Genomic DNA, 16,626 nt, shown 5'->3' with positions numbered 1-16,626 from the left:
AGGTTGCTATAAAAATACACATACAAATAGGGTATCCGTTCCTTATTTAACTCTAACCAGTTAGAGTTAAATAAGGAGTTAGAGTTAAATAAGGAATGAAACTGTTCCTTATTTGTAGCCAACTTTTATGACTCTTTTAATTTTACCTTAACCATTAAAACAAATCACCTTAATTCAAAAAAACTTTTCCATAAACAGCAACTCAAAATAAAATTCAAAAAAAATAATAATTGGGTGATTCCAATATCATTGGGCAACGTTTTTGAAATTGACGAAATATAATTGAAAAAAAAATTCACGTCATTTACAAGTATGGATAAACAAATATTGAGATTGCGTCTTTTTTTTTTTGTAATTGCGAAAATTTGTAGAAATGTAATAACAAATGTGCTCACCATTCATAAAGTTCAATCTTTTGTAGCGTATTTTGAATTTTCTGGTTTAAAATTTTGTCAGCGATATTTTTTTTTTATCAAATTCACAATTTTATTTGTCGTTATGTATTTATAGCGACATAAGTTACAATTCTTATATGTTAAATTTTAAATTTTAAAAGAATATTCAAAAAAAAAAATTGAGTGATTGAAATATCGTTGATGAACATCTGTATTTTACAAAGAACAATTGAATAAACAACGCGACAATTACAAGTATGGATAAACAAACTTTAAGATTATATTTATTCAATTGCGAAAATTTCTGGAAACGATAAACAAACTATATTTGATTTGTTATTTTCAAAAAATATAATTGCAAAAAATTCTAAAAATTGTGTAACAGTCATGGAGTTCAAAAATTAAGATCGTATTTTGAATTTTATCAATTTTCGAAAAAAATATTCTGAGTGATTTTTTTTCAAGTTCAAAGTTATCATTGTTTATGTCATGTGAAAATTGAGATATAATTATTATACGTTAATTTTGAATTTTAGTCGAGGATAACTACTATTTGAACTTATATTTATTTCCAGATGTATGTATTTATAATATACATATGCACTTTGTTTATATGTTCACTGACAATTACATATGTTTTCAACTGTATGTATTTAAAATATACATATCTAGTATGTTCATGTGTTCAGTGACAGTTACAAATGTTCCCAGCTGCATGTATTTATAATATACATATGCAACATGTTTATGTGTTCACTGAAGCTACATATGTTTCCAGCAGTATGTATTTATAATATAAATATGCAGTATGGTTATGCGTTCACTAGCAGTTATGTATGTTTTCAGCAATATGTATTTATAATATACATATACAGTGTGTCTATAAACCATGTACTCTTATATGTATTTTTTTCTATGCAGGTCATATACAGTATTTTGTGTCTATAAACCATGTACTCTTGGACTTGGTTCTTTGAGATTCTAAAAGAAGAATGCGGTGAAAGAAACTGTCTTGAGAACGTATGATCTTCTAATTTATCCTCTACCACATAAAGATGACTGGGTAAAATCACAGAAAATATTGGAGGAGGTAGTTTTGCCCCCAAAACACAAACGGCCCTCTGGAAGACCTCCAAAGAAGGATCATGAAAAATCCGAAAGAGATATGTTCAGAAAGAAAAATAAAAATTGTTGTAGTTCATGTGGACTTAAAGGTCATAATAGACGTTCATATAGGAAGTGCAACAAATGAAAAGTTTGTTGATGTATTTAGTCAAAAAATAATTGTTGAATTTTTTCATTGAGAATTATGTTTTTCTAAATTTTGAACTTGTTATTAAACTTATTATCGAATTTATTATAGTTTTAATGTTGCATTTATTTTACCGAGCTTGATTAACTTAATTTATTTTGAATATATTTTATAAGACATATATATATATACATATGCATATCATGAAAAATATATATTCATACTAGTAAAATAAATGTGTTAGTAAAACACGTCTGCATATAATAACAAGGATCCATACGTATTTCTGAAAAAATGTATTTGCATTAGACATAAATACATATGCAAACTGAAATGAACATATAAATTATTCATAAATGTGTATTTAGTCATAATTGGGATGAACATATGTATTTTTCATAACTGAAAAATACATATGCATTAGTCATAAATGCATATATATATGGTAAGATCTGTGTGTATTTAACTGGACAATTATATAGACATATGCATTGCAGAAAAATACATATTCAGACAATTATATATACATATGCATATCAGAAAAAAAATATCTACAGACTTGTAAATTATCTATGTGTTAGTAAAAATACATATGTACACTGGAATGAACATATGTATTATTAATAAATACATATGACTCATAAATTTATATGGACTAGTGCATAACAATACAATAACTAAGTATTGCTCAAAAATATATATGCAAATCTGTAAAAAAAATATATGCATATATAAGCATAAATGGAAAATACATATGCATTAGACATAAATACATATGCAAAAACTGGATACAACAGAAGTTAATAAAGACATATTGCTAACATTTACATAAACAAAGCACCAAAATATTCTATTTGAAAAGTTTAAACATCAAAGATCTAAATATATATCTAAACTGTACCATGTATAACATTTAAATGTCAAAACGATTTAGTAAAATACATATGCGTTAGTAAAACATGTCTGCATATAAATAACAAGAATCCATACATATTTCTGAAAAATGTATTTGGATTAGACATAAAACATATGCAAACTTGAATGAACATATGTATTATTCATAAAGACAAAAATACATATATGAACATATTGTCCATAAAATGTAAGATTACAACAACAAAAAATACATATCTATACTATAATAAATATAAATTTTACAATACCAAATACAAATGCATATCTACATTGTAGCAAATATAAATCTTATCAGTACCAAATCAAACACATATATAAATACAAATCTTATCATTACAAAATACAAATACATATCTATACAATAAAAATTACATATTATAGAAATCTCGTCGGAATATACTGATCCACCACTATCACATCATCGAAAAATACATAAAAACTGGCTAAGACCAGATCTGCAAAATCAGCTAATCATCGAATAAAATTCAACCCCTGTGATTGATTTCGGCTAATACTCGTTGGTAAAATGCCATTACTGTCGCTGCTGATCACCGTCACGGTGCAATTCACCGGATAGACCCTCCCTCCGTTGAAAATTCACCAAAAAATGCCTTGCAAGAAACAAGCATATACCATGTCTCTAGTCTCCGAACATGACAACAAAGAGGAATGGGAAAGTTACTATTGTGAAAACACCAGGATTTACTTCCTGATATTTTGCAATCCTATAATGAACCACAGATTAGAGAATTTCTAAGGAAGTGTAGATACAAGTTACAACAGTACTCCCTTCAAAATAGTAAAAAAGCAAAATATTTTCCAGCAAGAGACCACTTGAAAACGACTTTCGCTGATGGTTACGGTAATAAAGATGAGGAAATCATGTTAATAGAACAAGAAATGTTAAAAACTGGATGTCATAGCCTATGGGGCTGTCTAATGGATAAGAAATCAGATGAAACCAGTTAAACTCACAATAATCTATGTGTTTATCAAAAATATGTTAAACCGGCGAGTCCAATCGAAGCCACCAACCCATCCATCGCCGGGAGCGACATTCCTTGGCTGGAAAAACACCAAAAAAATCACAAAACACCCAAAAAAAAAAAAAAGAAAGAAAGAAAGCAATACGAAAAAAAATAAAAAAAAATAAATTATGTGAAAAGATAAGATGCAAATACTATGGAGCACACTGTTTATCAAAAGATTGAGAGATAAAAGTAGAAATTGAAAAAAAAAATAGAAGATGCGGTTAATTGGAGAGAGAGAAGTGAATATTGCGTGAAAAAAAGGGAAAAGGCAAACTGATGGAGAAATACACGCTTCTCTCTAAAAAGAGGGTAAAGTATTGTTACTTTTGCTATAAGTTGTAATTTTGGAATAGTGTTGCTATTTATTGTAATTATAGTCTTAGGTATGCTAGTTTGTGTTATTTTTCCTTTTAAAAAAGCTACGTGGTGTCTTTTTCCCTTATTTTTATCCCATTTTGAAAGGAATAATCAATCCCGAAATAACTTGTTTCCAACGAAACAACCAGTGATGGTTTAGAAGAATCTTGAGGTATTAACTCAAAAAATGGCAGCAAAATGTCTAAGAGTAAAAAAGGGCAGCCCGGTGCACTAAAGTTACCCGCTATGTGTGGTGTCCGAGGAAGGACCTCACCACAAGGGTGTTGTATCGTACGAAGCCTTACCTTGCATTTCTACCAGAGGCTGTTTTCAAGGCTTGAACCCGTGACCTCCTAGTCACATGGCAACAACTTTACCAGTTACTCCAAGGCTCCACTTCAAAATGTCTAAGGGTAACAAATAGAATTATTATTTTTTAAATATTTTCACAAACTATATGTTTCTTTCTAAACAACACCTTAATGGCCCTGCAATGTGCGATCCGGATTAGTCGGGCTTCAATGCGGGCACCGGACACCAGATGGGAAACTAAAAAAAAAAACTTGAAAGGTGATTTTCTAGATAGCTCAAGGTCCCCTTTTCTTCCTGATGATCAGTAATATTTTCCAGCAACTCCATATGCTCAACTGGGGATTACTTCTCGCGCAAACACGTGCCAACAACATACCCAGTGTGATTCCACAAGCAGGATTTGAAAAGGGTAGGATGTACGCAGACCTTACACGTGCCCATAGAGGATTAACGACTATACAGCATCATGTTCTAGGAGGATAAAGTTCCCACAGAGCTACTGTTGTGTCTTCGGATGCAGAGGCCAGTAACTTACAGTCAGCAGAGAACGAAACAGCGTTGCACTGCAAGTACAGATTGTGCGGGAGTGTCAGAGAGAATTTACGCGGATCCATGAGAGTGAGAGAGACAAAAAGAATCGAATGAAGTCAGTTTGACAATTGTTTTTAAGGGAAAAAGGGAATTGCATACCGTGGCGTGATGATATTTCAAAATAGCCAGAGGTTTTCCTTTGCGATAATTGTAAATCCTAACCCTGAGAATACAAGATAAGTGAATCAGCTACCGTTAGAGTGATCCCAAAATACATGAGCAACACATAAAGCAACAATTACTAGAATTTCACGAGCAGCTATCTTAAAGGAATCGATGAACTGCATTAAGAACATCTACACTTTCATCGTACAAATCAAATATGTGATTTTTCTACCTAGTAAAACAAAAGTGGTAACAGTTATGCTTCCAGGAGAGTCCATTTAACATTTAACACTGTCTGACCTTAATAAACACTAGATCAAGTTTCTTAGCAGAGGTTATAACTTTTAATACAATGATGATCATATTATGTTATTTCATGGACAGAATGCCATATACACATGCTTATAAAAAAATTTCTTTCATTGACAAAAGGGTGTGCGATAGCAGCCTAACCAGACACAATATGAACAGATGGACAGTTTGAAAGTCTCTGAGATCCATACCGTTGATCCCAACCAGCAGTTGCAGCAATTTTCTCGTCTGGACGGATTGAGATTCCAGCTATGCCAGGTCTCTCCAAAGCAATTTCTTTGCTGATCAAACAAGAACCCTGGTTTACAGAGAAGGTAGAAAAGTTACACTCACCAGATAATAGACCTGCAAATAAATAACTAAACAAATTACATATGAAAGTTGTATACAACTAATAACTATTGTAATAGCTGCAATCTGTAGAAATATCTTTACCAAGTATGGACAATGTTTGTCCTTGACTTGATAGTGTATGCTGCAATAGGGAAACTACACATACTCACAGATTAAACATAATATCATAAAATATGACCAACTTGTCGATGAATGTTGGTAATGAGGTTCGGACATCAGAACCAAATTTTCCTCACCGCATTAAGGCATGAACATTTCAAAATTAGTTTCATTCAGCTTCAAATCAGTCATCAATCAAGACGTTTAGTAATAGCTTCTTGCTATAGGAGGAGTTTATGTGAAAAATATGTGCACATCAACAGCACCATCCAACAGTAGCATATCTTGCAATTAGAGATTAAGTTGGAGTTACCGTGGAATGGTCCAATGCAAACATCAAAATTTTCTCATCAGCAGCTCCAGAAAGACCACCTTTGCATGATCCATCTATGCATAAGCTTAATACTGTAGGAAGAAGACAAGATGACTTTTACCTGTTGTATGAAAATGGAATAGAAAAGGTGCATTATGAAGAGTTCTGTGTATGGAAGAATAATGTGCCTGGTTCTGAATGAAACTTGGCTGAAGTCAACGGGATTCCCGGATTACGCAAGTCCCACCAAGCAACAGATCCATCTTCGTACCTGTAGGCATATGTATTTGAATCTAGTTTGGTAAGACGAGCACCATATAATCTTTTTAACAAAAAATCTATCAAAGAAACTATACCAGTTACATCACGTCCCTACTCCGACAGGAAGCAAAAGAGTAGTATGATCACATTTTTTTATGTGACGAATCATCACTTTTAAAGCATTGTACTGTAACCTCACTCTGAAAATTTAAATTTCTTGCTATTAAGAGCGGAAGATCCTTGTATTATTTGTCATTCCAGTTCACAATTCTTTGACAACAGGGACAACTCTCTATACGTGATTTTATATACTGAATTGATATAAGAAACATTGAACTTCGGTGGTATACCAATACGGTTCCAGACGACCCAAGATAAGGTACTACTGTTAGGGAACGGACTTGGTAGGTAAAACCTGGTTGGCTGCTTTGGGAATGTGAGTTCCCTAGTGATTGGTAAATACTAGTTGAAGAGGAAGTGAAATTGAAGCTAGAGGGTTCCCTTGTGATTGATAAGTGCTAGGGAGAAGACAAGATGACTTTTAGTCAATCTCACCTGATTGCAAAGAATCTCTTATATCAGACAGCCGCTTGAGAAGAGTGATGTCTGTTGCAGCACCCCACCCACACCCGAATACACACACAAAGAAAAAGGGAGAAAGAAATTCGAAACAACTGAAAGTAAAACTAAGGAACAAAAAAGAATATAAAATTCAACAGAGCACTTTGCTTTCTGGCTATTTATTTGTGTCAGGGGCTATTTGGTTCCAATGCACATGATATCCAATTGGACAGCTAGTATGAAGTACATTCTCTCCCTGATGTTCTACAGTGCAGTTGTAAGTGCTAGAAAAAGAGGACGTGAGATTAATGGCTTAGGAAACTGAATCAGACAGCAATAATGCTTTTGGCTGAGCGCGGAAAGAGGCTGTGTGGGGGTTTAGAAACAAACCACGGAAAAATGAGGTCCATTCAGTCAGCTAGAAGTAGAAAGAGAATTCCTCAGATAGCAGGACATGTTAAATTGTTAAAGTTAGATCAACATGTGCTCCTCAGATCAGAATTATTAGAGAAAAGCACGGTTGTAGGTTTCACGATCATACAAGCATTTCAAATGCTCCACTGTAGTTTAGAAATCTTTTCATATCTACAGGAAGTAAACATTCACTGAATTTTGACAATGTTGAAAAAATCTATTCCTTATATGTACACACAAGCGAATACAAGTATACAAGGAAGCATAAACATATGAATACAAATGTAAAGACACATAGATAAGAAAATGTAAATTAGATTATTAATGGAGATATGAGGTCAAACCCGGCCATAACGCTTAGGAGCCCCTGAGATTCAGAAGGTAAAAATGCTTGAACCGCCAAGCACATTCCTGGAGGTACTTACTTTATAAGCAAATGCAAATGGATATCTTAAATCACATTAAAAGGAAAAAAGACAGTGACTATCGTGAGGTAGAGATAGAGAAATCCAAGCAGATACCGAAGTTTTACGAAGCAGATAACAAAGTATGTGCTACAAGAGCTATGAGGAAAAACAGACCTCTTTGGTTCGGTGTCTGATTTGAGAGGCTACCAGAGCTATGAGGCAGCTGCATGATTCTTTCTGCAGTATTGACATCCCAAATCTCAACCTTTGCACGTGGATTGATTAGTGTTCGGTAAACTCCATAAGAGAAACTCAAAAGAAAAGATAAGGCAAGTATCAGAAATAACCATCAACCAACCATAGAAGATTGTTCCCCCGCTATAGCAACATATTTTGGTCCTTCACTGAGCTCCTTACCTGAAAATTTCTCTATGTTAAAACAATTTTATCACTCAAACACTATTAAACCATGCAGAAACCAGCCAAAAAACAGTAACAAAGGTGTATGCTTTAGTTGAGAACCATAGTGATATAAAGGATTTAATCAATTCAAAGTAGATGCGGACAACTTTAAAACAAACATAAAATCCAAACACTTGACTTGGATCTGATTTTTTTCTTTTAGATTTAAATAGAACCTATAGTGAGAGAATATGGAAGCCAGTTCAAATAGCCCTTGAATACATCACTTAGCTGACCAATACTCAAATAAAATTTCATAAGTTACAGACAGAGCTTAATTAAAGATTATAAATTCCAAAGTGAAGAAAAGGCAAGCAAGAGATAGAAAACCTTTGGATCTGGTGGAATTAGTGTGTTGATCTCCTTGTTCTTCCCTTTGCATGTCATCAACAATTTCTTTCACCTCCCGATCATCATGTTTCACTGCCTCACTTGGTGACTTTGCAATTGATAGTTTGCAGAAGTGATAAGAGTTTGTCTTTATTGTAAGTAATGGCGTCCTGTTGAAAGCACAAATGGTAATTTAAATCATAAGGTAAACAGCGAGCGATCACCACCAAAGGGTAATAGAAGTCAGACTAACATGACAGCAAATAGTAAAGCAACTAGTAACAGAAAGTAATGGAACGGGTATTGAAAGGATAATGTCGCAAATATATAAACAAGATCTATTACACCTAGAATTCGTTCCTTATAACAGAATTGTAATTGAGTTTATAGTAGTCAAGAATTGAGTTATATTTTGTTTTTATCGATATTGATTTCGCAGAAAAAGATTTTAAAACCACAAAATGTGATGCATGACTTGTTCTGTCGTGCAATATGAAGGCCTAGGAAACATTGAAACCTGCTATACTAGCCACATTTAAGTCTAACTTCCCAAACACAATATATTGGACTGGAGAGACAGAGACAAAAAGGAAGAAGAATTGTCTCCTCAATTAGACTTTTCCCAAAAAGCATTGTGATCTAGTTGTCAAGGTTTGGGAATTTCTAAACTCGTCCTTGCATTTCATGCTAATTGACTTTTCACACGGTTATTATTGTATCGGCCCAGAACTCGCTAATTGATCTTTATGCTCAGCCACAAGGGAGGGAACAAGTCTGAAACTCTCTAAAAAGCAAAAGTGGCTTGACTCTTCTTTCTTCCAGTCCACCCATGACATCTTGTTGTATCATGAAAATATTTAGATCATAAGACTTTATTTTCGGTTTTTAAATCAACTTTCCTATAATCACAGCTATGAGGTCCAATATTCGGAAGGTTTAGTTTCTTGATGCAACTAATATACCAAACTCTGCATAGTCTTGAACTTCAATGCGATCATAGTGAGGATACTGCAGGATCCGATACCACGTATGGGGTTCCAAAAATTTTCCACTAAACCCAGAAGGAATGCACAATGATTTATCTTACAGCAAAAAGGGGGGCATAATACGTTGAGTTTCTTAGAATTGATGATGTTAAAGAGGCTGCGATTAAATCTGAACCAAGAAACCAGGGCAACAAAATACGATATCTTGCATGCTCACACCAAATAACTCTTTCATGTAAACATTCCACAGGAACTCGTCACACACTGTACAAGCAATAAATGAATTAAGATGCAAACTAATGTGACTCTATGCAAGGTACAACCAACATACCCAGTGTTATTCCCCAAGTGGGGTCTGGGAAGGGTAGGATGTACGCAGACTTTACCCTACCTTTGTGGGGTAGAGAGGTTGTTTCCAATAGACCCTCAGCTCAAACCTTACTCTATGTAAGGTATCCAATAGTAACGAAATCCGAGAAGACATCAACATTCTTGTATACTTTAAAATATGTAAACGTGAATACCTGGACAAACCTCCTCCTTCAAAATCCCAACATTTGACAGTTCCATCTCTGCCCTGGCTGTGGAAATACAAAAATCAAACGTTCAATCAAATTAGCCCATCAATCTAGAACAGGAGAGGGACTAAAATATCCTCCACTCAAACTAAAGGCATTTTGACAATATTACTGAAAGATCTTTAGCAACCAAATTAACAACTATTAGAAAGACAGAGACAAGCACACCTGATAACTTTGTTATCCCCAAGAATGGGACTTGCAGCAACACAAATAACCCCGTGTGCTGCACTATGCACCCTGCAGGTAACAGTATCAAATATTAAAACCCAACTGTCGTCTATGGGAGCTGATAGATCATCCAAAGGTAGTGCAATTTTTAAGGAACCGACACAGGTGCGGCAGCATTTTAGGAGAGTTCGAGCAACATAGGTTATGATTTCAATCAGAAATTCAGAGTACAACAAGTACACCTCAATCACAAACTAGTTGGTTAAAAACAAGTTCCAAGCCTCAATCCCGAACTAATTGGGGTCCCCTAAGACTAAGAGTAAGTTCTCTATACAACAACAACTAGGACACAGTCTCAAACTAGTTGAGGTTGGATACAGTTCATAATAAACAGTTACTATGTGACTACGTCTCAATCGACATTAATCAAGAAAGGGAAAAAAGAAATACAGAATACATAATAAAACTTGGGAGCCAGCGAAAACGTTATACCATCCAATTTATGTGGCAAGGTTTGACTACGCACAAAGTTTAGAAAACAATTACTTTTAAAAATCGTGGTCTTTAATAAGCCATAGATTTTGCGTGAAAAGGAAAGTGTGTCGGATAAAATGGAACAGAAGAATTATAAACTATACCAAGAAGACGAAACTGTACGATGCTGTACGGTATTCCAAATCCGCAATTCTCCATCAGTTGACCTGAAATGTAACTGAAGTATTTAACTAATCAGTTTGACTTATTGATCAATGCAAAAGGCCGTAAATAACTCGAAAAGCTCATACCCTGAAAACAATAAACTGCTAGAAGAATGAAAACAAATGTCAGCGACAGAAGCGCGGTGACCTCGTAACACTGACACCGGGTCTGGCGCTGGTCTTCCACCCATGCCTTGTTCTGCCATTGAAGCATTTTGTCAAACAGCTTGGCATAATGCTTAAAGGAAAAACCGGCCGTGAAGAAAACACGACAACTAATACGAAATATTGCAGAGCATACATACAAGGAACAATAACATCAGCAAAATAGTGTGATCACCTAGAACATACTCCCTCTATCCCAATTCACGCGGCACGCTTGTTTTTCCAAGTCCATCTCAAAAAAGACTGTAGCTTTAGTTATTGGGCAACTTTTTAATGGCACAATAATGCTTTACTCTTATTGGGTCCCATTTACAACGAAGAAAAGTCAACTAAAAGTAAGTAATAAAGTAACTTCAATAAGCGCAATTTGGTAAATATAACAAAGTCTTTCCTTATTTCTCCGTGCCCGGTTAAACAGTGTCACGTAAATTGAAACCGAGGAAGCAATAAACTACATATGATAACAGATAACAAAAAAAAGTAACTATAAGAATTCGGCTAATACTACGACAGACACCATGCTCCAGACTACAACCAAGCCTTACCCAATCGAAAATCAAGATAACACTCAACTACCTACTAACCTTCTACCGTAAAAATATTTGGAACTTATGAAAGGAGAAAATCCCTATCTTTATGCCTCTACATTCAAATATTGTGACTCTAAACGAAAATAAAAAGCTACTACCACCTACACCTCAACGCCTTGATTCTTGAAATTTCGTTAAGAGTCAATAGTCCAAAACGCACTTAAACTATCACTTTTTTGTGAGTTCATACCTCAACTCGATGCTGAGTTGGTCAAATATTTACGCGTCTATGCCAGCTCACCTTGACGCCTTGATTCTTGAAATTTGGTAAGAGTTGATGGTCGAAAACATACCTAAACTATCACTTTTTTTATGAGTTTCATAACTCAATTATCCATTATTCTCTTTACCTACCTAAACTACCATTCTTTTTAAATTAAAACACACGTCAATGCTGAGTTGGCCAAATATTTCTTCTTGATCAACAACACACGCGTCGCGAGTTTCATACCTCAGTTATCCATCATTCTCTTTTGCCTACCTAAAATACTACTACATTTATATTAAAACACGCCTCGAGGCTGAGTTGGTCAATATTTGTTCTCAATCAACAACAGGCACGGTTAGGCCATCTTAGCATAGAGGTGCGTTTTAATATAAACGGAGTGATAGTTGAGATATATTTATCCTCTGTTGTGATCGGGCAGAACAAGCAATACCATAAAGCAAAAGAAAACAAGAAGAAGATACACATATTTACGTGGGAACCCTTGCAGGGAAGAATTTTCACTATAATGGAGAGGAGTACAATGTAGGAGACGTAGTCTCAATGACGTATTTTTAACCACGTGAAAAACAACCCACTAAATCGCACTTATATAATAAGTGCGTACAAATAAATTCTAGGGCCAAAAACATACAAGTCCATACCGCAGGGAGCGAACTGGGGCTTCATCTCCCGCACTCCCAATGCCCGATCCCTACGCTACCACCACAGACCCCACAAAAAATCACAAACATTGATCGCACCGCGAACTTTTCAGAGTCGGATCAACAGAATTTAGGTCACAAACTCTAACATCCTCAATCAACAATAGGCATGTGTAGGCTAACTCAACATCTAGGTGTCTTTTAATCTATATCTATAATATATTAAAAGTGTGGAGACTTTAGAAAAGTAAATTGAACTTTTTGCCCTTCATTAAAACAGTCCATTTTAGACAAAACCGTCTTTTATTCTTTTCCCTACTATTAAATTCTACAAAATAAATATATTAAAATTTTCCTACAATTAAATTCTTTCCAAATTTAGTTTTTTTTTTTCCTACTTCATTAGAACATTTATTTTTTTAAATTCTATTTGATTCCTACTTAATTTCTTTCTACTAATACACACACTAAAATATTCACAAATTTAGCTTTTTTTCTTACATAGATTAAAACACCCGTTTTTCAATTTTTTTCCAAAGTCAAAGTACCGTAATTAGTCTTGGTCACAATTACTATCACTTTTGGTATAAAAGTGCACTACGAGTCTTAAAAAATTTTCAAGTTTAGTGGAGTATTTTTTTTTTCTTTCATTGTTGGAGGTATTTTAATACAAATCATATGCATATTCAAAATTAATTTTTATTTTGATTTGGGAATCCTTTTGTTTGCCTATTCTAAAACTTCTATAAAAGGAGTTATAATTTCAAAAAAAAAAATCATTAATTCTGTCTAGCGTTTTCAAGTTTTTTAGGTCATTCTTTCACACAATAACACTTAGATTTTCTCTGCTTATGCATACTACTAACATGTCATTGTTGTTCAAAATCAATTTTTAAGTTTCAATTAAAAATTTGGCAACCTATTGTCGCGGTATTTATTCATCGTGGATTCTAATTCTGCTTCTTCAAATATTAATTGCTATGATTTTCCGCAGTTGTTTTCTTCCTATAATTAAGTTGATTAAACAAATTCTTTGGTTATATATATATATAGTTAATGTAGAGATTGACTGTTTTCTCATGATCTTTTGACAGCCTCAAGCTCATCGTTAAGCAACAGCAACCTTTTTGGTACTACATCAACATGTTCCTCCTTTTGGAGGTAAAGACTTAATTTTGTTATGACGTTTTTTCAAATTCCATGATCACATCCAAACCAAAAAGAATAGGGTGTGCAATTTTCTCAAAAAAGGAAGAAAGAAGAAAAGAATCACTATCATCAATATGTTTTCTTTGTGCAACTTGCTGCAGTTAAAGTTGCATCTGTTTCTAGCTTAATTTTGATGCATTATTATGTCTTATCAACTGAATTTAACATAGAATTAATGCTCTCTTATTTCTGTCTGTCCAAATCAGTCAGAAGAAAGACCACTTAGACTATTGCACGGGAATATAATGACACCTATAGACACTCTTTGAATATAGTTTTTTTCAACGACTCCTCTCCAAATGAAAGTAGATCTTTCTTTCTCGCCTGTGGTCTAGGTGTGGATTGACATACATAGATAGATGTTACACTTAATACTGCCAATTTCATGTAAGGAGTATTGATCTGTAATCCATATTGAGCTTTTATTAGATGCTACTCAGTACTATTTATATTCTTACTTTAAATTTTGGATATCTTAAGTGTTCAATGTTAATCAAATTTGTAAACCAGGAAAAGCAAGTATTGGAGACACTAATGCAAATATCAAAAAAGTGTTACATGATATTCTCTTTAGTATCATTTGTAGGGTTGGAGATACTAATACAAACATCAAAAAAGACATAATTGGTAATTTTAACTGGCAAGAATAAATTTAGTTAAATTTTTTTGTCTTTTTTTACTATATATTTTTAGTTTATAAAAAGGATCAACTATATGTTTAGTTTATAAATCCGAACTACATGCTGCAAACTATTTGCCATATAAGAGAATTTGAAATTTTGTTAATTTTAACTCTCAAGAATAACAACACTTACCAGAGAGTAGTATTTATTTTTATTTCTTTCGTTTTTATTAGATGTCTAAAATTAAGTTTGTTGTGCGACACCATAATATCCTCGGCATAGAGTTGCACTAACTATTTTAGATTGTTTAAGATTTCTTCCTTTATTATTTGAATTAACAATAAATTAAATTAACAAGTTATTAATTCAAAGTGCTATTATTCTAATAGAAATTGAAAGACTAATCTTTTTATCCTCATTTTTCTAAAAAAGTAAAGTGCTGAATTTTTAAAATTTATGTTATTTGACAATAATTTTTGAAGAATTTTATAAAAGTGTACTTTTTAAAAACAAATTATCATCTATTTTGATTCAGAATGGAATCAATGGAATTATAATATTTTTTAAGTTTAATTAAATGTATATTTGGGGTCATTCTTAATATTTTTCTATCTACTTAAATTTGTGTAGGTTCGATATAAAAAATTTCATACTAGAGTTCTATTGAAAATCAAAAACTTACATAAATTTAAAATAATATTAAGAATTTTCAAGTTGTTATAGTATTCAATTTAATATTATTAACGTGACATACACGTGCAACGCACGTACACTAGACTAGTATAAATAAAATGATGGTTGAGATATATTTATTTCTAATCGCTAACAAACATGTATAGGCCAACTTAGCATCGAGGTGTGTTTAATATAAATGGAGTGATAGTTGAGATATATTTGTTTCTAACAACTCAAGTTCCAGGTGTATTTTAATATAAACAAAATTATAGTTGAGATATGAAACTCAAGAAAAGTGATACTTAGCGCCACAAAATCATTATCTAACAGAAACTTATTTGGAAAAAATAAATAAATAAAAGCTTTTCAACTAAAATTATGCAAAATCCTTGCTATATACTATGATTGTTTATATAATTACCTGAGTTTGGAGAGGAATTCAAGAATGACGATTTCACTATTTAGAGAAAAAGAATATGGTCTAAAAAGATTATTACTCCCTCAGCTCACCACGAGAGTTAATTGATTGATTAATTAAATTGAAATAAATTAATTTAATATTCCAAATTTAAATATTTAACTTATATGAAAAATATAATTATATAAGTAGTAAATTGTAATTTTTTATACTTAATAATAAAAATGGCTTTGATTTTTAAGGTCTGCTTGATAAATTTTGCTCATTAACAAACGTTTTAACTCTTGTCCATATGGTAGATTTTATGATATTTCAAGACAATGATAACCGTAAAATTAATAAAAAGTTCTGTCCTATAGGCAAATGTTGAAGTTATTTAGCGGGACACAAATTTAAGACCGAATATTTAGAGGATGAAAATTAAAGATCGATCCCAAGGGGACACTAGGCGTAATTTTCTGAAAAAATAACATAAACATACACCTTATAACATATTTACACAAATCCCACCATTATAAAGTAATTACAAAAATTTTCACTAATTATGCATCTTCCTCGGATGTATCAGTAGTTAATTATGTATCTCGATAGACTAACAACAACAACAACATACCCAGTGTATTCTCACATAGTGAGGTCTGGAGAGGGTAGAGTGTATGTAGACCATACCATTATCTCAAGTGAAATAGAGAGTTTGTTTCTCGATGTCAATAGACCCAAAATCAGAAAAAAAAAATATACGTCAATTAATTGTGTATCTTTACAAAGAAAAAATGTATCTTCGTTGGATGTATCCAGAGATAATTATGTATCTCGATAGATCCAAAATTGATATTTTTAGTAATTATGCAAAGTATCAAAATTTTCTGTAATTAAGTTCCAAACTGTCGGGATTTATATTGTTCGTCCTTATCAGATCACACTGTACAAGCCCAAAAATCAGATCACAACTCCCCCCAGCCCAATTCACATAAGCCCAAAAATCAGATCACAACTCCTCCCAGCCCAATTCACATAAGCCCAAAAATCAGATCACAACTCCTCCCAGCCCAATTCACATAAGCCCAAAAGTCAGATCACAACTCCTCCCAGCCCAATTCACATAAGCCCAAAAATTAACCCATACTTCAAAAGTAACGGTAATCATCTCTTTCTTTTTTTCCAAACGGTCA

The 16,626-nt window shown here is 33.1% G+C and overlaps 1 protein-coding gene across 4 annotated transcripts; it reads right to left on the bottom strand.

Annotated features, from left to right (window-relative positions):
• Positions 1–4,351: 4,351 nt before the first annotated feature.
• LOC107851493 (protein DECREASED SIZE EXCLUSION LIMIT 1) lies at positions 4,352–11,703 on the bottom strand. Of its 4 annotated transcripts, none has more exons than XM_016696546.2 (14): positions 11,654–11,703; positions 10,992–11,103; positions 10,845–10,907; positions 10,204–10,275; positions 9,982–10,038; positions 8,472–8,641; positions 8,038–8,096; positions 7,854–7,944; positions 7,617–7,683; positions 6,225–6,307; positions 6,037–6,128; positions 5,462–5,568; positions 4,953–5,016; positions 4,352–4,825 (listed from the first exon to the last, which is right to left on the bottom strand). In XM_016696546.2, the coding sequence occupies exons 2-14, from the start codon at positions 11,093–11,095 to the stop codon at positions 4,727–4,729; spliced, it is 1,128 nt and encodes a 375-aa protein (XP_016552032.1). In that variant the 5' UTR covers positions 11,096–11,103; positions 11,654–11,703; the 3' UTR covers positions 4,352–4,726. The 4 variants fall into 4 exon arrangements, with proteins under 4 accessions (XP_016552032.1, XP_016552031.1, XP_016552030.1 ...); XM_016696545.2 differs by lacking the exon at positions 11,654–11,703 and adding an exon at positions 11,210–11,539; XM_016696544.2 differs by lacking the exon at positions 11,654–11,703 and adding an exon at positions 11,245–11,539.
• Positions 11,704–16,626: the final 4,923 nt, after the last annotated feature.

This window comes from Capsicum annuum, chromosome 12 (assembly GCF_002878395.1).
Source record: "Capsicum annuum cultivar UCD-10X-F1 chromosome 12, UCD10Xv1.1, whole genome shotgun sequence".
Classification (NCBI taxonomy): Eukaryota; Viridiplantae; Streptophyta; class Magnoliopsida; order Solanales; family Solanaceae; genus Capsicum; species Capsicum annuum.
Note: the sequence above shows the minus strand (reverse complement) of the source record. Positions and strands in the feature narration are given on the sequence as shown.

What these genes read in the sequence shown, in the direction of transcription:
- LOC107851493 (XM_016696543.2), bottom strand. Translation starts at nt 11,110, where the DNA reads ATGGCAGAACAAGGCATGGGTGGAAGACCAGCGCCAGACCCGGTGTCA. An exon ending in TAATTCCACCAGATCCAAAG is followed by an intron (nt 8,097 to 8,471) that starts GTTTTCTATCTC and finishes AGAAATTTTCAG; the next exon opens with GTAAGGAGCTCAGTGAAGGA. An exon ending in ACTGCTGGTTGGGATCAACG is followed by an intron (nt 5,017 to 5,461) that starts GTATGGATCTCA and finishes TTGTATTCTCAG; the next exon opens with GGTTAGGATTTACAATTATC.